Source organism: Oryctolagus cuniculus, chromosome 7 (assembly GCF_964237555.1).
Source record: "Oryctolagus cuniculus chromosome 7, mOryCun1.1, whole genome shotgun sequence".
NCBI classification, from domain to species: Eukaryota; Metazoa; Chordata; class Mammalia; order Lagomorpha; family Leporidae; genus Oryctolagus; species Oryctolagus cuniculus.
In genome coordinates, this window is record NC_091438.1 from 72833093 (window position 1) to 72857905 (window position 24813).

Genomic DNA, 24813 nt, shown 5'->3' on the forward strand with positions numbered 1-24813 from the left:
TTTGATCTGCTGGTTCATTCTCCCAATGCATTCAACAGTCAGGGCTGGGGGAAGCCCAGGCCATGAGACTGGAACTCCATCCAGGTCTCCCACATGTGTGGCAGGGATACAAGTTGTTGGTCTATAATCTGCTGCCTTCTAGAACATGCAATAATAGGAAGCTGGAATAAGAAGCAGAGCTGGGATGTGGGGAGCAACTCAGACTAGACTGTTACTCGAATTAAGACTTATTCTATGCATCTGCTCTCCCACAATATGGTGCTGGGAGAGGAGGAAACAGCTTCTACACAGCTGCCTCCAGTTCAACCAATAAACAGCAGGAGCTACTCCTGATTGGAGGAGAGCAGAGTACTCGGCATGTGGGTAGCAGAGTTGGGATTGGTGGAAGAGGACTATAAAGGAGGAGAGAGACAACATGCACCAGGAACATCTATCTGAAGGAACACCTGAGGAACATCTGAGCAGCCCCCGAGAGAGCCGGCCGGCGGTGTGCCGCTCCCCCGCGGAAGTGGGGAAAGTGGCAGGGGGAACCGCCCTTCCACGGAGGTGGAAGGGACGGTAGCCAACCCGGGAAGAACCAGCAGCAAACCCGGGGAGGGCCGAGCAGACGAAAGAACAACGCAGGGTCCTGTGTCGTTCCTCCACGAAGAGGGGGAGCGACACTGGGACTTGAAAATAGGCACTCTATACAGGTTGTGGGCATCCAAGTAGGCATCATAACCAGCGTGCCAAAAGAGCTGCCCCACAGTAGGTTTTTATTAAGTAATTTGAAGTTTGATTATTCCTGTTGCTTTGTTGTACCTAGAGAGCTGGTATATGGAGAAGCTTGTTTCTAAATTCCATTATTAGTGAATATTATCTTGTAATTTTAAGGCCAAGTGTTGTCTCCATTGTTGTTTTAACTGAGTGAGTCCCTCCAGCACTTCTGTTGACACTCACTCTTTATTTCTTTGACCAGATCTGACCCTTTGTTCTGTTCACTTTTGAGCCAGCAACCATTCAGAAGTACATTCCATTGTGCATACTCTATTGAAACTATTAACTGGAGCCTTTGTAAGAATTTGGGAGGTTTTTAAGAGAGGAAGAAGGTATATGGCAGTATATGAACTTGCTTTTACCTGGGTGATTTATATGCTTTTGAATAAAAATCATATAATCATATCCATATTAAGTACAAAAAATAGAAATTACATGATATTATGATATTAGTTGGCAAGCAACATTTATATATTATTTTTAATTACATGCTTTTAATATTCATTGCAAAATATATTGTGGAAAGTGGAAACTAGCTCAAATTTTCTCCTACATGATCTTAAGTACGTTTACATATTTGTGAACTTTTTTTTATAATCATGTTCCATACATAAAAATTCTATTATAATCAACAAACTTTTATTTATAGTTTGAAATATTTGACTTTCTATTTCACATCTTTTCTAGAGACCAGATATAAAACTCCATGTCTGTTAATATTACTATCAAATTATTTCTGCAATTGCCAGCAAATAAGCCCTAAACATAGTATTTTCAGTTTTGAAATTTGCCAGAAAGTTTTCTTCCAGAGCTACTGTGACCAGTGAATATGACTTTTTGGGTTACAGTACATAAAGGGGCTTCATTGCCATTAAGATAAACATACCACAGGCATTTGAAAATTTGAAAAGATAATTTGTAGAACATATCGGTATGTTAAAAAATGTCTTTTTTCTGTGACACTGAAAGAATCCTCAACATAAATCAAAGAGTTTATGACACTACTGGAGAAATAGTCCATGTGAATTAAGATTATTTTGTGGTAAGAAGGCTATAATAAAACCTGTCAGTACTGTCACCCAGTCCCCTCTAAGGTCTATGAAAGATCAAAGGTGTATTGAGCATCATGTAAAATCAGCTTTCTAGATTGTGAAGAGGAGCACAATTGTAAGCAATGATATGCTGATTTAAAAAAAATTGTCTTGTAAAATTAATGATAGACTGGATTGTAAAATGTATTGTGAAACTAGGATTTTGAACATGGCTACATGGATAACTGCTATTATGAATATGTGTGATTGCATGTTTATAAACTTATTAAAATTTAAAAGGAATAGAAAATATAGGTATTTCCTTAATTGTGAATACATACAAAAGGATGACCATATAGCCCGTTTTTTCAGAGTAAAATGCTAACCTACTCTGGAAGGAAAGAAATATTTTGTTGCCATCTTGTCAGTTCACAGTAATAGAACTAGTGAAGGGAAAATTATGCCTTACATGGGTATTGAAGATATGAAAGAGCCAGGAGGTAATGTGTGGAGAAGGAATGAAAAAAAAAGGCTCCTTTATTACGTGGATTTTTCATTTCCTGGCTGCATCCTTCAGATAGTTTCTTAACCACATACATCCATTTTAAAGATCAGTTATACTTGTTGGTAGAATGTGCTATCGTCTTTCTTTTTCTTTTTCTTTTTCTTTTTTTTTTTTTTTTTTTTTTTTTGACAGGCAGAGTTAGAGAGAGAGACAGAGATAAAGGTCTTCCTTCTGTTGGTTTGCCCCCTAAATGGCTGCTACAGCCGGCGCAATGCGCCGATCCGAAGCCAGGAGCCAGGTGCTTCCTCCTGGTCTCCCATGCGGGTGCAGGGCCCAAGCACTTGGGCCATCCTCCACTGCCCTCCCAGGCCACAACAGAGAGCTGGACTGGAAGAAGAGCAACTGGGACAGAATCCGGCATCTCAACCGGAACTAGAACCCTGGGTTCAGGCGCCACAGGTGGAGGATTAGCCTAGTGAGCTGTGGCGCCGGCCAGAATGTGATATTTTCAAAATAAAATAAAAGCTCTAGAGTAAATTGTACAGTCCAAACTATCACCTTTAATTTACCGATTATTAGAATATTTTTTCTTCACATCATTAGCATGGAGAAAAAATAGAAATATCAAGACGAAAGGCTTTCATATAAGTAGCATTAGATCACTGTTGAGATTGACCTTTGTGTTGTCATAGCTTGATTATTGAAGAATTCACTGAGTAAGCAAGGGATTTTCCATAAAAATTTATGTTCCAACTACTAGTATTAGTGCTGAGAACCAATGATGTATGAGAGTATTTTTCCTGGTTGAGATCATGGCCTGTTCTCTCTCTTTCTCTCTCTCTCTCCCTCCCTCCCTCCCTCTCTCCCTCTGGATAGATTGCATTAGGTAATAGTTTCTTTTTCCTTTCCTTTCATTCATTCCATATAGACAGATAAAATGTACGTGGTACGGTGGTAGCTACTGTGTATAATAAAGAGAAGAACTACAGAAGCATCAAGAACCTGCTGTCATGGTTGTCCTTCAACTGCCAGCCTAAGTACTTCTGTATATAACGCTTCTCTGATTCTCCTTAAATGGCAATAAATTTTCTTTCTTCAAAAATTCCATGTGGAGAAAATAAACACTTAGAGCATGCATTTATGTTTTTGAGATGTCTACTGTGTTACATGTATGTATGTAACTTTAGAAAATTATTCTGCATATATTTAATCCTTTCCACTTTAAGGAAGAGGAAATAATGCATAATATTAGAAGCATTTTAAGGATTATTATGAATGCTTTTAAATTACTAAAGAAATCCATGCTATTATATATTAACATGTATGTAATCATTTTAAATTATCACATTAAAATTCTGAAGATTCCCCAATTGTATATGAGGAAATTCATGCCAAGAGTGGTTAGCTCATTTATATAAAGTCTTAAAACCAGTAAAGTGAAGTCAAGAATTAAATATGATCAATCAAGTACCAGAGTCTCAACTCTTAACTTTTATGCTGTGCTTTCTGAGTTAGACATTTAAAGGCTTTGAATGAGTAAGCATATCTGAATGTTCAATTCATATTAGCCTACACATAAGTCTGAGTACATGAACACTCATATATCAAACGTATATGCTATGTGTGACCTAATGTGCTTAGGCTGGCAAATCTTATAAAGAACATGACCCTAAGTACATGGCTCACCACTAGTTATTTCATTACTGCAAGACAGAAGAGATTCTTATCTTTCTCTTGAATCTAGACATCTTGCTCAATCCTTTAAATACTCTCAATCCCCTCCATCTTTAAGGTGGATGAAGAATGACTTCATAGGATATTGTTACCAGCAAGACCACTGCTCTAGGGCATAAAAGAAGAGCTTTAATCCCTGGTATTCTCTGGATGTCTTGAGTAAATCATATCTCTTATTGTAGCTGCAGGTGTCCGGAATCAAATTTCATCTGCTATTTCAGCTCCTAGTTGTCTACGGGGCAGAAAACCATTTTGTAAATGTTTATTTTTTATATTCATTGACTTTTCATTTTTCTGCATTATTGATATGTAAAACACTGGTAAATACTTAACATTTAGTTCAAATTGCTACAATGTAATAATTTAGCAGTTCAGTTTATAAGTCATTATCTTGTGCAATTTTAAGTATCTAACAGAAGTTAGATATAGGGATACTTTTCCTTCACTGCTTCATTCTACAGGGATCTCAATTCATCCCCAAAATTTTTAGGATAATTTTTATGACCATTCATTTGGCATTTGGTATGTAAGACTTATTGTACTTATATTTCTATTGTCATAGAGCCCCAGTTTAGGAAACTTTAAGGACTAACCCTGCTTTCTTTGTGTGGCTTTTGTTATCTTTCAATACCAGATTTCTCATATTTCTCTGGGTACACATGTTCATAATGTGTGTGCCTTTTCTCTCAATAAATCTTCCTGCCTTTATCAGTGTGCATTGATTCAATCACATTTTTCTTGTTTCACTCCTGTACACATAAGATTTTTATGGAGATACTTTAATTATAAGAAAACAATATATACATTATTATTTTTTCTTTTCTTTTTTTTGACAGGCAGAGTGGACAGTGAGAGAGAGAGACAGAGAGAAAGGTCTTCCTTTGCCGTTGGTTCACCCTCCAATGGCCGCCGTGCTGATCTGAAGGCAGGAGCCAGGTGCTTCTCCTGGTCTCCCATGCAGGTGCAGGGCCCAAGCACTTGGGCCATCCTCCACTGCCTTCCCTGGCCACAGCAGAGAGCTGGCCTGGAAGAGGGGCAACCGGGAAAGAATCTGGCGCCCCGACCGGGACTAGAACCCAGTGTGCCGGTGCCGCAAGGTGGAAGATTAGCCTATTGAGCCGCGGCGCCAGCCATATTTTTTCATTTCTTATATTGTCAGAGTTTTTGTAGCATATTTAATAGCCATCAAGACCATCTTTTACTTTTTGCTCTTAAACTAAAATTGGACTCCTGGAGTAATAATATTGTAGTCTATTTCTAGTAGTGACTTCTAAAGTGCCCTTTTTTTTCAATCTTTGTATATTATGGTGAAGATGCACTGATGTCACCAAGAGATGGGGTCAGCAAAACACCACCTTTTCAAATTGTTACCTGGGAAGTGCATTTGATCTGGTGCTTGAGATGCCAGGTGAGCTGCCTGCATCCCAGGTTGAAGTGCTTGGGTTCAGTTCCCAGCTCTGCTTCTGATTGTTGCTTCCTGCCAGTATAGAACTTGGGAGACAACAGGTGATGGCTCGAATTGTTCAGTATCCATCACCCACGTGGGAGTCTCAGATTAAGTTCCTGGCTTCTGACTTTGAAACCCACAGCTCTTGTGGACATTTTCAGAATAAAGCCACAGATAAGAACTCTATCTGCCTGTTGCTCTCTTTCCTTGACTCTCGAAGAAATAACATTTTTAGCAACTATTACGTGGGTGCCTTCGTGAACGAAATTGTTCTGAGTGGAGATGCTAAATGTGTTCTAGTAGTTTCCTCAGCTGTTTGGCTACTGTCTTTCTAGGCTTCTGGGAACCACTGGAGCCTTGGTGCTTTCATATGCAGTGGAGACAAAATTTGTTTTATTGATTTTTAAGTATCTGTTTTATGAGAAGATAAGAAATGAACATTGAATTTAACGAAAGTTCTTTCATTTAATTTAAAATATAGAAAAAGCATAAACTTTGCATTTTTAAGCTGTTGGTATTTGATGAGACCAACAATTAATTCTCTGATACAGACTGCAGGATATTGGTAGGAAACTCCTCAACAATGTTTTACTTCCAGACATCATCATCATCATCCAACAAATTATTTTGAGAATAAGTTGTATGAATTGTGTACTGTTCCAATTTTCAGCTCTTGAATCATTCTGAAATATCCACATGCAAGTGAAAATTTCTAGTAGATAAATAGCTCTATTTAAGAATTATGTTTGGTATTGACTTGCACATACAAATAAATATTATAAGCTTTAAAACATGACATTAGGTGTGGTTAACAAGGGAAAATGCTAAAAATTTAAAAATTTGATTACTTTTAATGATTCTCTTGTAGCTTCCAGCTAAGCAGAATGTAGAAGCTTGGCCATGATGCACAGTAAAGAATATTCAAGGCTGGCGCCGCAGCTCACTAGGCTAATCCTCCGCCTTGCGGCACTGGCACACCGAGTTCTAGTCCTGGTCGGGGCGCCAGATTCTGTCCCGGTTGCCCCTCTTCCAGGCCAGCACTCTGCTGTGGCCCGGGAGTGCAGTGGAGGATGGCCCAAGTGCTTGGGCCCTGCACCCCATGGGAGACCAGGAGAAGCACCTGGCTCCTGCCATCTGATCAGCGCAGTGCGCCAGCCTCAGCACGCCGACCGTGGCGGCCATTGGAGGGTGAACCAACGGCAAAAGGAAGACCTTTCTCTCTGTCTCTCTCTCTCTCACTGTCCACTCTGCCTGTCAAAAAAAAAAAAAAAAAAAGAATATTCAAAGTTACTTCCAAATACCCCTTAGCCAGTATGAACCTGAAGTGTGATCAGATAAGCATAGTCAGAAGGTATATAGGACGGTTGTTAATACAATATTGAGGGCTGGCGCTGTGGCTCACTTGGCTAATCCTCCACCTGTGGCACCGGCACCCTGGATTCTAGTCCTGGTTGTTCCTCTTCCAGTCCAGCTCTCTGCTGTGGCCCAGGAGGGCAGTGGAGGATGGCCCAAGTGCTTGGGCCCCTGCACCTGCATGGGAGACTGGGAGGAAGCACCTGGCTCCTGTCTTCAGATTGGTGCAGTGCCAGCCATAGTGGTCATTAGGGGAGTGAACCAACAGAACGAAGACCTTTCTCTCTGTCTCTCACTGTCTATAACTCTGTCAAATAAAAAAAACAGAATATTGAATAAATAAAGATGTGTGAATTGCCAGAGAATTATTGGAAGCTGAGGATCGCTTTTGAATGCTCTGTTGAATGGATAAGAACATGGCTTAGTCCCATCATGTTTCAAAGATATCTGCTGTGTTTCTTGGATTCTTTTAATATGCCAGGTCTGGGTGAAAGGGATGAAAACTGCTAAACTCAGACACATATGTGACACTTTGAACCTCCATTTCTGGATTCCTACTATACATTTAACCTGATCTCACATTTTCACAGTTTTCAATAGGAGTATTTCTTGTTTGTGAGTGGATAGTAAGCAATGTATTTGCCTATACTGGCCCTTGAATGGCAGGAAAGCTAGGTCCTGTACCCACTTGCTACATGTCAACTAGTTAGACTTTCCAAATATTATATAACATCAAAAACCTAAATGCAATGTCAATATTAGGAAATAATATAAATACTAAGTTGCCAATGTCATTATATATAAATTAACGTGGATTATACATAGACTGATGAAACAGTGCTGAGTTGATTAAACCAGTCTAGCTAAACAAAGAAAATATAAAGTGAGTTTTAAGATTTTCAGGTAGGGGTGTGTGTGAGTATGTGTGTATGAACTGATAAAAGAAATTAACTGAATCATTTAAGCTCATGGATTAGAAAATTCTTTAACAAATATGGGATACAAATCAAACTGCTGCAGATGCTTACCAATAAAAGAGGCAGACGTCTGTTCTCAGATGTGTGAAGAATGAAATGCCACTTATTTCATTCCTCAAGATAATATGTTTTGATTTTATACCATGGGGTAAAACTGTCCAGCCTCATGATGTTTGGGATGAGGAATAATGTTTCTAGAGAAATATCCTGGGTAGATATATCTTTAATAGTTTTTGTTCCATAAGTAACAGTACAGAAGTCTACATATTGTAGTGTATTTTATTGTCGTGTTGAATCATGGAAGATTAACATTTATTAAGGATTCAATATTTTGGTTTTAATGAAATCTATTATACCCTCTCTATTAAATATGGAAATGAAAAAAGTTTATCATAAGTAAAAAAATCTGGTTCATTGCTTTAAAAATAATCTAATATACTCCTTAGTGTAAATGTAATTATTTGAGGATTAAAAACATCACATGATTGTTTATCTGAATTAACTTTTGTCTGTTACATTGCATTTAAAAATAATCTGCATTACAACAGGATAGCTTTGAAAAGTAAAAGGGGAATTAAATGACTGAAGATAAAAACAGGTATAATTTAAATGTTACTTCTAAGGAAAATTTGTGTAGAACTGTGGTTTACAATAATTGTTGACATATTCCCTATGTACTGTGTCTGTGATTTTTCATGGTATCAATCATTTAAAGCAATTTAGGTAATAACATTCTGACATGCATTTTTGCTATTTTATTTACACCATTTGCCTACATCATTGTAATGCAGTACCTTTCTGATTTGGTACAGTAAATGCATTCTGTAATATCTATTATGGCGTGGTCAAAGGATAATTTATTGTCAAATAGAAAAATAGGTCAACAATAATGTCACTTGATGATCAAACCCCCCCAAGTTTAATAAAACATCTCACCAGTATACATTCCAGTGCAGTGGTTGATATTTTATTAGGACTACCTGGCTATAGCAGTAGTGTAATTACTGAGCTGTCAGAGTGATAAGTGGGATTAATGGCAGCCTGATGCACTTTAGTCTGCAGAGCGCTTAGAGAATTGCAAGATGGTATTATTATCAGAGTCTGCCCATTCTGGCATATTCATAGCACCAAAGAAAAAAGAATGCTACAATTCAGGTTTGCATTGCCCTGCCTCATTAACATCTGACATTTCCAACAGCTGTTATTTGTGAACTAGCTCAATAATAAAAGGAGAATTATTTGGTAAAGAGGCTTAATAACTACAACTAAAAATCCTTACATTGCCAATGCTGTTAAGTGAATCTGTTTATGTTGAATTTAAGATTTCCCTGGAAGAACAGAAAAATTCACTGCACATTAATTCGGTTCATTGATACCTACTGACATTACTTTATTTTTAATTGCCTTATTATTCAAGCTGGGGTTTAAAGAAAAACAGAAAACTTATGACTTCATTAAGGGTTAGCAGAATCTATATGCTATGCCACATATGTAATCTGGTATAATAGTACATATTTTAAAACTGATGAAATTACTTGCTTTTATAAATGAAAAAAAGAAGTCACATTATTTGCCATATTTTTAACGATTTTCTGTTACTACATAATAGGAATTGCTTTCAAACTGATACTAATGCTCCATATATTTATCCATATGACAGCAGCACATATAAGTATCAACTCCTTTCAACAACAGGACCAATTGGACCATGCATTATGCTTTTTTTCTTTGCATTGTTTTACAGTACATGCTGGGGATCATGCTTTAAAGAAATTTTTTGTGAACTCAGTGTTTTAGGGGAAAAAAAACCTAAGTTTGAGCAGAAAGGAACTCAACTAAATGATAGATGTGAATCACACAATGGCATTTAGAGAAATGATAGGGGAGAGGTTTAATGACTACATTTCAGAGAGGACAATTGATTATGAAAAGCCTTCAGTACTCATTGTGTAAAATTTAATTTAAAAGGAAGGCTAAGTGCACAAACTAGAGAAAAGAGATCAGATTTAAAAACAAGATATTAATTAGGTACTGAGAAATTGGCTCAGACAATGAAGAGGACTCTCTCACAAAAGAATGACAAGGAGAATGGTATTGTTTACTTGAAGGAAATGAGCCAAGGTCTTTACACATGGAAGTAGAAAGAAAATGAGCTCTCTAGTCACCTTTGTCATTGAGCAATGTAGGATTCTTTCTGGGTGACATTCTTAGAGAATTCTGGCTTCTGATACGTGTAACAGTGGCATATTTTCTTAAGTTGTATATCTCCAGCCTATTTCTTTCTACCTCTACTCTTGCTTTATGTCAGACCAGATCCCATTGGTTCACCTATCCAGTCATGTTCTTTTATTTCCAAGCCCTGGCACATACAGTATGTATTTTTGAGTCTTTTTCTTGAGTGACTCTGTGCTCTCAACCCACTGTCATTTACTTCCTTATCATCAAGTCATTGTTCAATCGAAATTTAAGTATTGTTCCTCCCAGTCCCAAAGGCTTTCCCTGAATCATTCCCTGACTCTCCTCACGCTGTAGCCTCCTGTATGATTCCTTAGCATGCTGCTTTCCACCCAGACTCGTGATGACTGCCCTGACCACTGCACTGTTTCTGCATCCTCCTGACTACCAGTTCCATGAGGGCAGCATCTTTTGTCCATCACTTTTATATACTTAGCGCTGAGGGTGAGCCATGTGACAGGGACTTATTAAGTGTTAGTCAATGAATAAATGAACAGAGACACACATGAGTTATTGCACTCAGAATGGACAGTTATCGCCAGTAGTTTAAGGTGTTTGGAAGTAATAATTATAGAATAGTGGTTTTCGTGATATCGTTCCAACCGTATATGTTTATCAGAATTACCTCAGAGGCTCCCCACATGCACTTCCCAGGCAATAACTTGGACTCACCAGGGACTCCTCTGTGCATTCTGACATTTAGCAATCTCTGCAGTTGGTTCTTAAGCACAGTGAAGTTTGAATGTGTCTCTGCTCAGTTCTTCAGGGAACATATTCTGAGATGAGGTTAGTGTGCAGGATGCTTATTTGAAAGCAAAGATTCACAGAAGGGTGAGGCAAGTGGGATTGGGCAGACAGTCATGATGAAGGCTTCAATGGATTTCTGCAGACTGATTCCCCCAAAGAGGGCAAGAGTTTGGACCCCTCATTGATTTGTAATCAGATACAGGCTCCACTAGAGAGGAGCCGTGTCCTGTTCAGCTGAGGCAAGGCAGGTGGATAAGGACTTTGGCCCTGAAGAGGGTACATGGGGACTGTGCTTTGAAACATCTGCAATCGCAAGCAGTTGCAAGGTGAATTGTAGATAAGTTGAAAGACATCAGCAAAATGGAAGGAGGGATGGAGGGAGGCAAAGAGGTAGTGGGGGGAGGTGAAAGCTAAGAATGGGGGAAGAAAAAGGATAGTAAAAGTAGTTAAATAAAAGACTTTACTTTTTCATTTGTGTAATAATTGTGTTCTACAATATTTATAGATTTTGTAAAAGATTGCCTGTTCTAAGTGTTGTCAGTGTAGTGAGGGATCAAAACAAGGCTGATAGAGTAAACGATTAAATGATAGATCTTGAAAAGATGAGGTCCCATTAGAATCTGGTTTAACTCTTGGTGGTGTGGAGGTAATTATTACACAGAACTGTTCTATGTTGTGCATCTCAAGAGATTTGCAAAAGATGGAATGTGGATATCATGCGTGTACTTCATTGCTTAAAAGGCATTTCAGAGAAGAATGGGTATTTAGCCTATCTTTGGAGACATCCACTTCTCGACATGGTTCAACTCCAACTCCCAGCCCTGGACCTTACCCCACCTTCCTGTCAATGCAGACCCTGGCAGACTGCAGGTCATGATTCAAGTAATTGGGTTCCTCCTATCCATGGAGAGAACTGGATTGAGTTACAGCTCCAGGCTTCAGCCCTGGCTATGGCAGGCATTTGGGGAGTAAAGCTCTCTCTCTTTTTGTGTGTCTGTTGGTCTTTCAAATAAGACAAAAAAATTTGAACCTAAATATTTATTTATACTTACTAGACACCAACTGTGGATGGATATTTAAAAAATACATAGATTATTTCAGTTACTTTATGTTATTTAAATGCAGTTGTTTTATTTCCTAGATGCCTGAAATGTGCAGATGCCCCCTGTCAGAAGAGCTGTCCAACTAATCTAGACATTAAATCATTCATCACAAGTATTGCAAACAAGGTAAATTCAGATTTAACTCTGCGAATGAAAATTTATAATGGCATTTGATCTTGATCTCTATTTATTATTACCTGTGGTTTAAATATAAAGCTTATCTTATAAATATGATTTCTGTTGACATTTGGAAATAGAGCACATTTTATTAATTAAGCTGTACCAATTTGTGATTTGCTTATTGTGAAAATGAGCGTGTTTTATTTCAAAATAGGTTTACTTTGAAACCCATGGTTGTTATATACAAAATATTGAATACATTGAATATTTTAGCTTAAGCTTGCTAAGTGTTTATAGACAGGAACTGTCACTGATTATCAAAGCACACTTAAAATTTGTGAAACATCTTTGTTTAAAATACGCATTAGTATTAAGTCTAGCACACTGAGATTCATCAAGGGAATGGAGTTTTCCCTTTAATTAATGTTTAAGATTTGAAGTAATTCATAGACCCTATTAGAATTTTAACAAAAATAACCAAAAAATAGAAAGGAAGCTGTTAAAGGTATCAGTAGAACAAAAGAAAACTTGATCTTTAGGTTTTTTAGTCAATGTATGGCTAAGCCCAGTTTTCACTTACTAAGTGAATATTTGATTGAATGATTAATAGTATGTACTGTTTTTGTGAAAGGAACATTAGCAACTCTTGACCACGTGTCTTATATTTTAACAAATGAGCAAAAGCTGAAGAAACTCTCCCACAGGTTTTTAGGGAATCTTTCTTTTACAAAGTTTGACTTTAGTGGCCTGCAATGTTGTAAAGATCCAGTAAGTCCTCATTTGGTAACATGTAGAGATTCTTTCTTTTTACAAAGCTTGACATCAGTGTTCTAAAATATTGTAAAGATCCAGTAAGTACTCCTTCAATAACCAGGTTTCTTATAGATTAAAAATTGTTATTTTAGAATATGTCAATTATTTAAAACAAATATTTGGCTGGCGCCGCGGCTCACGTGGCTAATCCTCCGCCTTGCGGCACTGGCACACCGGGTTCTAGTCCCGGTCGGGGCACCGAATTCTGTCCCGGTTGCCCCTCTTCCAGGCCAGCTCTCTGCTATGGCCCGGGAGTTCAGTGGAGGATGGCCCAAGTACTTGGGCCCTGTAACCCATGGGAGACCAGGATAACTACCTGGCTCCTGCATCGGATCAGCGCGGTGTGCCAGCCGTGGCGGCCATTGGAGGGTGAACCAACTGCAAAAGGAAGACCTTTCTCTCTGTCTCTCTCACTGTCCACTCTGCCTGTCAAAAAACAAAAAAAAAAGAAAAAAAGAAATATTTTAGGAAAAAATAATACATTTGTATTACTTTAGGATTCTAAAAGAAATCAAAGCTATACTTAGGTATAGGTATGGAGTCATGAACAGTATGATCACATTTATAAGGATTTGAAATATGGATTGAATTTTTTAGGTTGATCACTTAATTGTGAAACCAAGGAAAATTACCTAGTTACTTTCACTTATGAAGCAAAGATATCATGTGTCCTATAAAGTTGTGTTTTAAACTGAATAATATGAGTGCTTGTATATGAAAATGTCCAACATCATGATCACTTGACAGATATTTTCTTGAAATAGGATTCGTTATCTATTCATTCAATATGGTAAATCCTCTAGAAGTGATTGGTATTTTTGTTGCTGTATTTATTAATAACATAGTAAAATATATACAGTGTTGGGCACTGGGAAAGACATGGTCCTTGCTATAACTTTGCATTTAAAAAGTTCATAATCTGGGTCTGGCATTGTGGCATACTGGATTAAGTTGCAATGCCCACATCCAATATGGATGCCCGTTTGTGTTCTAGATGCTCCATCTTCTGCTAATGTGTCAGGGAAAGCAGTGGAAGAGGGAATAAGTGTTTGGGCCCTTGAACCCATGTGGATGATTCGGATAAAGCTCTTGGCTCTTGGCTTTAGCCTGCCCAGTCCTGGCTGCTGCAGCCATTTAGAGGGTGAACCAGCAGATAACAGATCATTCTTTTCTTTGTTTCTCTCTGTGTAACTCTGCCTTTCAAATAAATAAATAAATACATCTTTTATTAAAAAGTTCACAATCAAGAGAACAGAGAATTTAAAAAAAAAAAAACTTAGCTAATAACTGTTATTTGGTGTGGTCAGTACCACAATCCATGTGGTGCTAGAGGATGAGAAAGCAGCAATGTGAGCTTGTACATGGCAGGTTTGAGGAAGTGTAATAAATTAGGGTGACTGGACTAGAGTCAAGATTAGATTGCGATTAAATTGTGAAAATATGGAAACCATGCTCATCCCTTGGGACTTAATCCTATAGGCAGGAGGAAGTCATTGATGTTTATGTATGTTTTGTAATTCAGAAGATCAATTCTGGAAGGGCTGTCATTTATTGACTTCATGGTATCCCAAACATTCATCATCACAGGAACTTTGTTTTAGTGTGAAAACTTATATGAATTATATGTGAAATGTGTCTTCTTTCATAATGATCTCAACAAGGAGTGAAGCAAAATGTCCAATCTTTGAGATATAAAATGTTTTTGGTTAAAGCACATGTATCTAAATTAGCAGTCCAGAAATCAAGCATTGTGATATGGGAATTATTATGAGCGATCTTAAAAGATGCATGCTGGGCAGATGGTCCCAAGATAGTCTAAAGCTCAATTTTAATTTAAATTTTAGATTTTAATTAGGACACAAATCCATTTATTCAAGACCTGCATGCACTATGGAAATAAAATTCAAAAAGCTATTATTGCTATTATTCAAAAAGTTCATAAAAGGCCTAGGGAAACCAGCATCCTCTCTATTTTAGGAAAACTTTCAACTTAATCAGTTTGTCCATATTCTTTCCTACCTAATGAAACATTGTGCATACATATTTTGAAGATATGTACTTGGAAACATAATCTGTGTTAGACATTTTAGAAAATATAAAAGTAATCTTTTGTTGAAGAATTGCTGTAGCAATCATGAAAGGTCAAAGATTCTTGTTCTTTGAAGGCTGCAGCTTTGTAGGTATTTACAGGCTGTGTTTATGTAGGCCATCCCATGTTGCCCTGCCAGTGGCCGTCCACACAGGAGGCGACTTCTTTCCAGGTTGAGAGGGTAATTGAATCGCCAGACTCAATGAGCCTTGTGGCTCTTTAAGAAAAGGATGTCACCTTGTGTTGTATTGTGTTAGGCTTCTGTGATTCAGCAGCGTTAGGCTGATACTTCCATTCTTTATTTTTTTACAAACTGGATTACAGCTCTGGTTTCGAAAAGTACACTCAATTCTATTGTACTTCCTCAGTCAGTTTTTCCGTGTTTCGCTTGTGCAGGCTGTTGTTTGCAATTGTATCTCTCAATTGGAAGTACATGTTGCAGATTCTTCAAACTGTGAATACTGAGTTGTATTTCTTGATGGCTTTCCTTTAAAAAAAAAATACATGAGGTCAGTCTGTAAGTAGTGAAGAAAATGGCTGTTCCTGAAACTGTTCCTTGATTTCGTGATCCTTTAAAGAGTAGGGATAAATTTTCTTTCAAAACAATTTCTTTAAGTTGTAAAGCATTGATTTTTTTCCCACCAATTTGCAATTTTTGTAGTATCTATGTACTTAGTTTTGTGTGACTTTTTTATACAGATAAATAAATTTATAATTGCACATTAGAGAAAGGCTCTTGTTTTATGAGACTCTTATTGAAAATAACTAAAATGAATAACAAAATTGTACCAACAAAACTTATTGGCCAAGATCATTAATAATATTAATATATTTATTTGAGAGCTATTGAGAAGGGAGGTAGGGAGGGAGAGAGAGGAAGAGACAGGGGGAGAGAGGAAGAGAGGGAGAGGGAGAGGGAGAGGGAGAGGGAGAGGGAGAGGGAGGAGAGAAAATGCACTCCCATTTACTAGTTCACTCCCTAAGTACCTACAATGGCTGACACTATGCAAGGACTAAGCCCAGAGCCAGAAACTCATTCAAGGTCACCCACATGGGTAGCAGGAGCTCAGTTATTTGAACCTCTACTGTTGCCTCTCAGTATCTTCATTGCTGGGAAGCTGGGAATCAGGCCCAGGCACTTTGATGCCTACTTGGGCATCTTAACTGCTTGGCTAAATACCTGATAACATTTATAATATTGAGAATATCTTTATATGTATGTGTATGTATACCATATCACTTGAGTGTTAGAAAATAGAAAGCAGAAGTGTAATCAATTGTTTTGGTATATTTTCCTTTTGAATTTGCTTTCCAGTTTCAGTGTCTAAATGTTTAATTCTAGTACCAAAGTATTCATTTCAAGAACAATTTTTGAAAGTGTAACTCTAGTTATATCAATTCGTTGCCTTAAAAACATTAATTGTTCTTCCTAGAACCTAATATCAACATGTATAAGGTTGCTCAGGTTCTGTTTCTCTAGTGAAGTAAATAGATGAAAATATGTTAGGAAGTCCACAGTTTATCACACAGTCATTTTTAAAACATAAATATTTTAGATATATAAAGCAAAAAGATGTGATAACATTTACTTTTTGCATACAGGATCTTTCCTTTACCTGCGCTGATTAGAACCATGTAATTTGCGAGCACCTCTATCCATTTTGCGAGCATTGATAAAAACATACTTATCTGCACCCAAGGTGATATTCAAGAGAAAAAACTTTTTTTTTTTTTAAAGTCCTCTTATCTCTGTTCTGCCCCTAAAGGGTACATGAGCCCTTATCCTGCATTAGACTATGCCATGTTGTTTAAATCAGTAGTTCTGAACACTTGTACTAATTTCCTGTACAGACAATCTGTCAATATTTGAGTTTATATTGTGGATTTTTATCAGTCAGCCTGTTAATATGAATGGCTGTTTGGGCAAATAGTAAGGTATTTTAACTCTAATTACCTCTTTTCTTTCTTTTAAGGTAATATTTTATTTGTAATAATTATCTTCCCTTTACAATTCAAAGGGAATTTTACTAATGCTTTATTTAGTTAATATTCTGTTAGCTTTACTCACATATTTACTCATTTTTTTCATTTTACTGTTTTCTTTGAATTTCAATCTGCAGGTTGTATGCCTCTACTTAGAACAAATACTTTACATTTAAGTAGAAATTGAATGTTAGTGCCAAACGCATCTAATTTTTGGTTCTGAAACTGTTGTGTTTTTTTTATTTTTTCAAAATATTTTCACTGTCTATGGAATTCACAGAAGTCAGTTTTTTTTTCACATCATGGAAGGTATCATTTCAATGAATGTTATATTCCACTGATGTTGAAAAGTGACTGGAAGTCTAATTATTGCATGTGTGAGGATAACATAGTTTTGAGAGGTGACTAAACAATTTTTTTTACAATGTTTATCTAAGTCTGTGTTTCTGGCTTATTTATACTAGTTTGGTTTGGAATTTTTGAATCTGTGGATTGATGTCTTTCATTAGTTTGGAGAAATTTTCATTGTCAGTCTCTTTTCTCTTGTGGAATTCTTATTAAATATATGTTAAACTTTATTGCTTTGTCCCTATAACTCTTATTTTTCGAACTGCTTTAACTGTTCCTTTGAGAGAATTACATTCTAGATAATTTCCTTTTGAAATTTATTAATAACTTCATTTTCAAATAGCTTAACATACAATTATCTTTCATGCCTGTAAATTTTCCCCCTAATCTGCTGGCTTTTTAGTCATTGCTTCAAGCTTATCATTTATTAAATAAGAGTACTTATTTTCATGCCTTAGAATTTCACTGTCCAAAATTTTTGTAAGTATAATTATGCCATCTGTGCTGTCCATTGGCTCCTCTCATATCACTTTGTATATTTAACAAGTTTTTTTTTCCTTTTTTTTCAATTCTGCTCATTTTCTTTGAAGCTTTATCCATGGGAATTCTATGAGTGATTTTACGTTTGCTTCTGTTACACATTGGTGTTACCTTGAAGGGAATCCCTTCCTTTCTGTTTCTTTGGGTCATCTAGGTTCTAGGTAATAAAGCCACAAACTCAGTGAAGGAGTGGATTATCATGAGTTTGCTAAGAACGTTCCTCCCCCGCCCTCAACGGCACCCTCACACTTTGCTAGCTCCAACTAAAGGATAGGGATTTTCGTGATTCCAGGAGAGAGGGAGCTCGGATTAATTTTAATCTGTTTCTGGTGATGCAGGTTTATGTAATACTAACTTTATGGTAGAGTTTTATATTAGATATAAACATTGCATGGAATTCAAATTTTTCCTGTAACTTATATTCTCAGAAATCCTGCAAATGGAAGTAGATGTTCGCTAGGTTTGGCAAAGCCTTTTAAGATGATTCTTTTAATTCCTAATTACTGCCTGTCATTTGCAGTTGTTGGACATGCTTACTTATGGTCATATTCAACAAGAATAATTATTGACCACTAATTTAACCTGATAATAAAACACTAATTTTTAATGATTAATGCAAATATATGCACACATTTATCAGTTTAGGTAACTACTAATGCAATTTTCCAAAATCTACTCTTTAATTTTGATGTATAAATTTCTAATGCTCAATCTGGATACTGGTAGGATACTAACTTTACTTGTGTTGAGACAAAGAAGGGGATATTATTTTTAAGATGTTGCATCATAAAGCATTGTGCTAAGGAAGATATACCATCTGTTAAATCATTCATACTTATGTAAAATCGACCTTATTTCTGTTTTGCAATATATGTTTTTGGGTTTTTAAAAGGTTATATTTTTACTTTTAATCCCGGTCAATACAATGTGTAGTGATCTATGCTTTTCTTCATGTTGACTTCCACAGAAGAATGTTTAGATTTCAAGGTCTCTGTAATTCAAAGCAAATGTTAGTCAATTTGATGTTACAAAGTGCAAGCAATAAAATATTTAAAAGCAGTACCAATATATGTGAGAAAGTATTTTCACTGTATATCATACACCAGTTTTATTAGATAAATAACACTATATTGTTTGTGGTTGTCTGTTTATGTAGTTAAGTGCATTTGCAAATATCTTTAACAAATTGTTAAAATTATTTAAATTATTAATTTTATTTTGAATTTAAATAATTGATTTTAATTTAAATAATTGGCTTAAAATATTTAACCATTGATTATGATTATACGATATGTATATATATGTAAATTAAACTAGTATTGTAATCTTTTCTTTTTTTTTATTTAATGAGCATAAATTTCCAAAGTACAGCTTATGGATTACAATAGCTTCCTCCCCCCGTAACTTCCCTCCCACCCACAACGCTCCCCTCTCCCACTCCCTCTCCCCTTCCCCTTCACATCAAGATTAATTTTCAATTATCTTTATATACAGAAGATCAATTTAGCATATATTAAGTAAAGATTTCCACATTTTGCTCCCACACAGAAACACAAAGTGTAAAATACTATTTGAGTACTAGTCATAGCATTTATTAAACACCTAAGAGTAATTGTGTATTAATTACAGAGTTCAACCAATAGTTTTAAGTAGAATATAAAATGCAACTTTTGTATTGTTGTGGCTTCCCCCTCCAACCTCCCTCCCTCCCGTGGCCCTCCCCTCTCCCACTCCGTCTCCCATCCTGCCCTTCATCACGTTTCATTTTCAATTACCTTCATATACTGAGGATCAACTTAGTATATACTAAGCAGGGATTTCAACAGGCTGCACTCACACAACCGAACCAGGTATAGGGTATTGTTCGACTAGTAGTGTTGTTTTTGAGTTTCATAGTTAAACACATTAAGGACAGAGATCCTACGTGGGGAGCATGAACCCAGTGATTCCCGTTGTTGATTTAACAATTGGTACTCTTATTTATGATGTCAGCAATCACCCGAGACTCTTGCTATGAGCTGTCTAGGCTATGGAAGCCCCTTGAGTTCACCAACTCTGAATTTGTTTAGTCAAGGCCGCATCACAGTGGAGGTTCCTTCCTCCCTTCAGAGAAAGGCGCCTCTCTCTTTGATGGCCTGATCCTTCTGCTGGGGTCTTGTTCACCAGGATCTTTCATTTAGATTGTTTTTTGCCATCGTGTCATGGCTTTCCATGCCTGTGAGACTCTAATGGACCTTTTAGTCAGATCCGAATGTCCCAAGGGTTGATTCTGAGGCAGGAGTGCTGTTTTGGGCATTTGCCATTCTATGAGTCTGCTGTGTGACCTGCTTCCCCCGCAGGATCATTCTCTCCCTTTTGATTCTATCTTTCATTATTTGCTTACACTGGTCTTACTTGTGTAATCTCTTCGACATTTACCCTTTTTGATCAGATGTGTATTTATACTTATCACTTTATCAAGTGTGCTGGCGTTGGTACCTGCCACCTTGGTAAGGTTGAGTTGAAATCCCCTGGCACATTTCTAGTTCCACCATTGGAGGTAGGTCTGAGTGAGTATGTGCTATCCTATATATCTCCTGTATATCTTTTCAATACTCTCAATACAAAGACAAATCTATATAAAGAAACGGGATGCTTTCTTTCTTTTTTTTTTTTTTTTTTTTGACAGGCAGAGTGGACAGTGCGAGAGACAGAGAAAAAGGTCTTCCTTTTTCCATTAGCTCACCCTCCAATGGCTGCTGAGGCCAGTGCATCACGCTGATCCAAAGGCAGGAGCCAGGTGCTTCTCCTGGTCTCCCATGCAGGTGCAGGGCCCAAGCACTTGGGCCATCCTCCACTGCACTCCTGGGCCATAGCAGAGAGCTGGCCTGGAAGAGGGGCAACCGGGATAGAATCCAGTGTGCCGGCGCCACAAGGTGGAGGATTAGCCTATTGAGCCATGGCACCGGCCTAGGATGCTTTCTAACACTAGTAAGTAAAAATCAATGTAAAAAAATATAAACCAAAAGGGATTTTTAATTTAACCAGCCATCTCATTCTATAGAAAATAATGTGAAACTGTGAACAGCTAAGTGACTTATTCCAGACCATGCAGTTGCTTAATAGTGTAACTCAATTTTCTAGAATTCTTGTCTAATGTACTTTTGTCTTTCTCCCATCATTCTGTGTGTATGAGTAAAGTATATATCAGTATTAAAATAGTAAGGATTAAATAAATAACATATTTGATATCATGATAGTATAAGATAAATGGTATTAACATACTGAATGTTGGATAAAAGTATAATCTAGTAGATATTAAAAATTTTGGGCCAGCGCCACAGCTCACTAGGCTAATCCTCTGCCTGCGGCGCCGGCACCCCGGGTTCTAGTCCCTGTTGAGGCGCCAGATTCTCTCCTGGTTGCTCCTCTTCCAGTCAAGCTCTCTGCTGTGGCCCGAGAGTGCAGTGGAGGATGGCCCAGGTCCTTGGGCCCTGCACCCGCATGGGAGACCAGGAGGAAGCACCTGGCTCTTAGCTTTGGATTGGCGCAGTGTGCTGGCCTCAACGCGCCGGCCTTACCGGCCACTTGGGGGGTGGACCAACGGAAAAAGGAAGACCTTTCTCTCTGTCTCTCTCTCTCACTAACTCTACCTGTCAAAAAAATTGTTTTTTTTAAAGATATAATTTTGTTAAGATTTGTCTATTTTATTTGAAAGGCTGAATTAGAGAGAGGGAGACATAGAGATTTCCGTCCGACGATGTACTCACCAAAAGCTGCAATGGCAGGGCTGGGCCAGGCCAAAACGAGGAGCCTGGAACTCCATCTGTGCCTCCAACATAGGTGTTAAGGGACCAAGTTCTTAAGCCAACTTCCACTCCTTTCCCAGGTGTGTTAGCAGGAAGCCAGATTTGAAATGTAGCAGCCTGGACTTAAACCAGCACCTACATGGGATGCCAGCATTGCAGGCAGCGTCTAAACCTACTATGCTACCAAACCGGTCCCAGTTTAATTTCTTGAAAATTAATTTGATATATTGAAGAAATTAAATTATTATAGCTGATACTAATTACGTTTTTTAAAAGTAATAATGAGTTGGGGCTGGTGCTGTGGTGCAGCAGGTTAAAGCCTCAGCCTGCAGCACCAGCATCCCATATGGGCACCAGTTTTAGAGTCCTGGCTGCTCTAATTCTGGTCTAGCTCTCTACTATGGCCTAGGAAAGCAGCGGAACATGGCCAAGTCCTTGGGCCCCTGTACCCGCAAGGTAGACCTGGAAGAAGCTCCTGGCTCCTGGCTTTGGATCAGCTCAGCTCTGCCCCTTGTGGTCATTTGGAGAGTGAACGAGCGGAATGGAAGACCTCCGTCTCTCTGGCTTTACCTCTCTCTGTAACTGTGTCTTTCAAATAAATAAAATAAATCTTTAAAAGTAGTATTGAGTTTAAATTAATGTAGTTAGAATGGAGACTTACATGAGAAATCTATTTGTATGCACTGCATAATGTAATAACACACTGGTAAATAATACAGTACTCTGTCAGTCAAGACATTTCTTATATTCTTGCCAGTAAAGAATAAATATCACAAAGTAGTCTTTTATTGCATAAAAGACTATATTGGTATGAAATTACAATATCGCACCAGTAGTATAAATAATGGTGTATATAGTTTATGATTAAACAGCCATTGTTTGTGTATGTACTTAGAATGGAGACTCTTGAAAAACCTATTTGCACCCAATGAACACCATTGTATGTATGAGGATACTTCAGAATGTTCTCAGAAAAATGCAATTTAGAGATGAGTTTATTTGGTGCAAAATATTTTTGAAATCCATGCATGATTGCCTTCTTTTTCATTCAAAATGATTTATTTATGTGAAAGACACTGTTATGGGGTAGATGGAGGGGGGAGGAAGAGAAAAGAGAAGAGAAGAAGGGAAGGGGAAGAAAGAGAAAGAGCTATCTTCCATCTGCTGATTCACTCCCTAAATGGTTGCAATGGGTGGGGCTGGGCCAGCCTGAAGCCAGGAGCCAGGAGCTTCTTCCAAGTGTCCAACATGTGTATAGGGACCCAAGCACTTGAGCTATCCTTCACTGCTTTCCCAGGTCCCTTAGCAGGGAGCTGGACCAGAAGTGGAGCAGCTGGATCTCGAATTGGCGCCCATGTATCTTGTTGGCATCCCAGGTGGTGACTTAACCCAGTACACCACAACACTGGCCCTATGGTTGCCTTCTAATATGCATTTTTCATGAAATTTTTAAAGACCCCTGATGTGTCTGTGTGTGTATATACCAGTAAATATACGTGATATACATATGCATGTACAATGTGTATGTGTGTATATATTTATATATATATATAGACACGCATTTGTGTGTGTGAGTGTGTATATATGTAATGTTCAGTAACAGTCACTGAGTTTGTTGCTTTAAATTTTGTTCGGGATTACATTATTTGAGGTGAGATTAATCTATTTTTCACTTTCTATATATAATTTTGCTATTCTAAATATTTGCTATTGAAGGTGTACAAATTTGATTTGAAATCTTATGCTATTTTATTAGCAAAGTTTTCAGAAACAAACCAAAAAGACACCAACAATGACAAAAAAATCTCTATAATATTTCTCTGAGTTTTCAAATGTTTGTACCAAGTCTATTTTAAATTAAATCCGAGATGGGGCCGGCGCTGCGGCTCACTAGGCTAATCCTCCGCCTAGCGGCGTGGGCACACCGGGTTCTAGTCCCGGTCGGGGTGCCGGATTCTGTCCCGGTTGCCCCTCTTCCAGGCCAGCTCTCTGCTGTGGCCCGGGAGTGCAGTGGAGGATGGCCCAAGTGCTTGGGCCCTGCACCCCATGGGAGACCAGGATAAGCACCTGGCTCCTGCCATTGGATCAGTGCGGTGCGCCGGCCGCAGCGCACTGGCCGCGGCGGCCATTGGAGAGTGAACCAACGGCAAAGGAAGACCTTTCTCTCTGTCTCTCTCTCTTCACTGTCCACTCTGCCTGTCAAAAAAATAAATAATAAATAAATAAATAAATAAATAAATCCGAGATGGAATAATTATTGATTATTTGCTGAGTTGTCTGTACCATGTATGATGCAGTTTTGTTCTTTATATAAAATTGTTTGGAAAAGCAAAGCATAGGAGTGCAACAGTATATCCAGATACTCAACTTCTACTTGATTTTCCTAGAAACAATATGTACATTTAATATGTAGTATGTTTTAAAATGCCTTAATTGTAATTATTGTTACAAAGATGTATAACTTATTTGGCTGAAAAGAAAAAGCTACATAAAAATTAAATTTATAATAATAGAGAAAAACCTTGCAGAATTTGTAATGTAAGATAAATGCAGGATTCTGTCAACATTAGTCTTACTTTACCGTTCAATAATTTCTCAAATTAAAGCATTTCCATTTGTTTACAAGTTGCCTATTATCTATAAATTACACTTGTAATAATTCTACCATTCCCTCCTAGCGCCTCTTATCACTAGCTCTAACATCCTTATTTCTATACCTGTGTTAGTGTTTATATGTAAAATGGTTCCTATCACCTTGAACTAAATTGCTTCATAAATTATAGTAAATTATTATATACAAGCTTCAGCATACACTAAATAAAATAATCTAGAATCCTGTTGTTTCTCTCAACACTTCTTATCAACCCATTGAGAATTAAAAAACTATAAATTTCTTTAAAAGTCTGTTGTATTTTTTATTTTTATTGCTGTATAAAGTGATTATTTACATTTTCATGAAATATATTCACATTATTTACTTTAAATTAGTAATTCAAAAGCTATGAGCATTTCATTCCTTTTGCATTTTCTAGAAATACTTGTTTTTGATATCAAATTGTATATGAGAATCCATAATCCACTTTCTAGTAATATACTCTGTTGCTTGCACATAAGCAAGGTGTGTAGCTTAGACAAGATCTCTGACCTTAGTGAAATAAAAAAAGTCTAAAAAATGTGAAACTTTCGTCAGTGGGTATAAAGAAACAATTTAAAATGCCATTATACAAAGAGTGTCTGGCAATAT

At 37.4% G+C, this 24813-nt stretch overlaps 1 protein-coding gene across 4 annotated transcripts in view; it reads left to right on the plus strand.

Annotated features, from left to right (window-relative positions):
- DPYD (dihydropyrimidine dehydrogenase) overlaps positions 1-24813 on the plus strand; it is a 962084-nt gene that overhangs the window by 215257 nt on the left and 722014 nt on the right. For all 4 annotated transcript variants that reach the window (XM_008264835.4, XM_070078001.1, XM_051857462.2 and 1 more), the window contains exon 4: positions 11927-12014. In XM_008264835.4, the coding sequence (XP_008263057.2) occupies positions 11927-12014 (88 nt within the window). The remainder of the gene's footprint in view (positions 1-11926; positions 12015-24813) is intronic.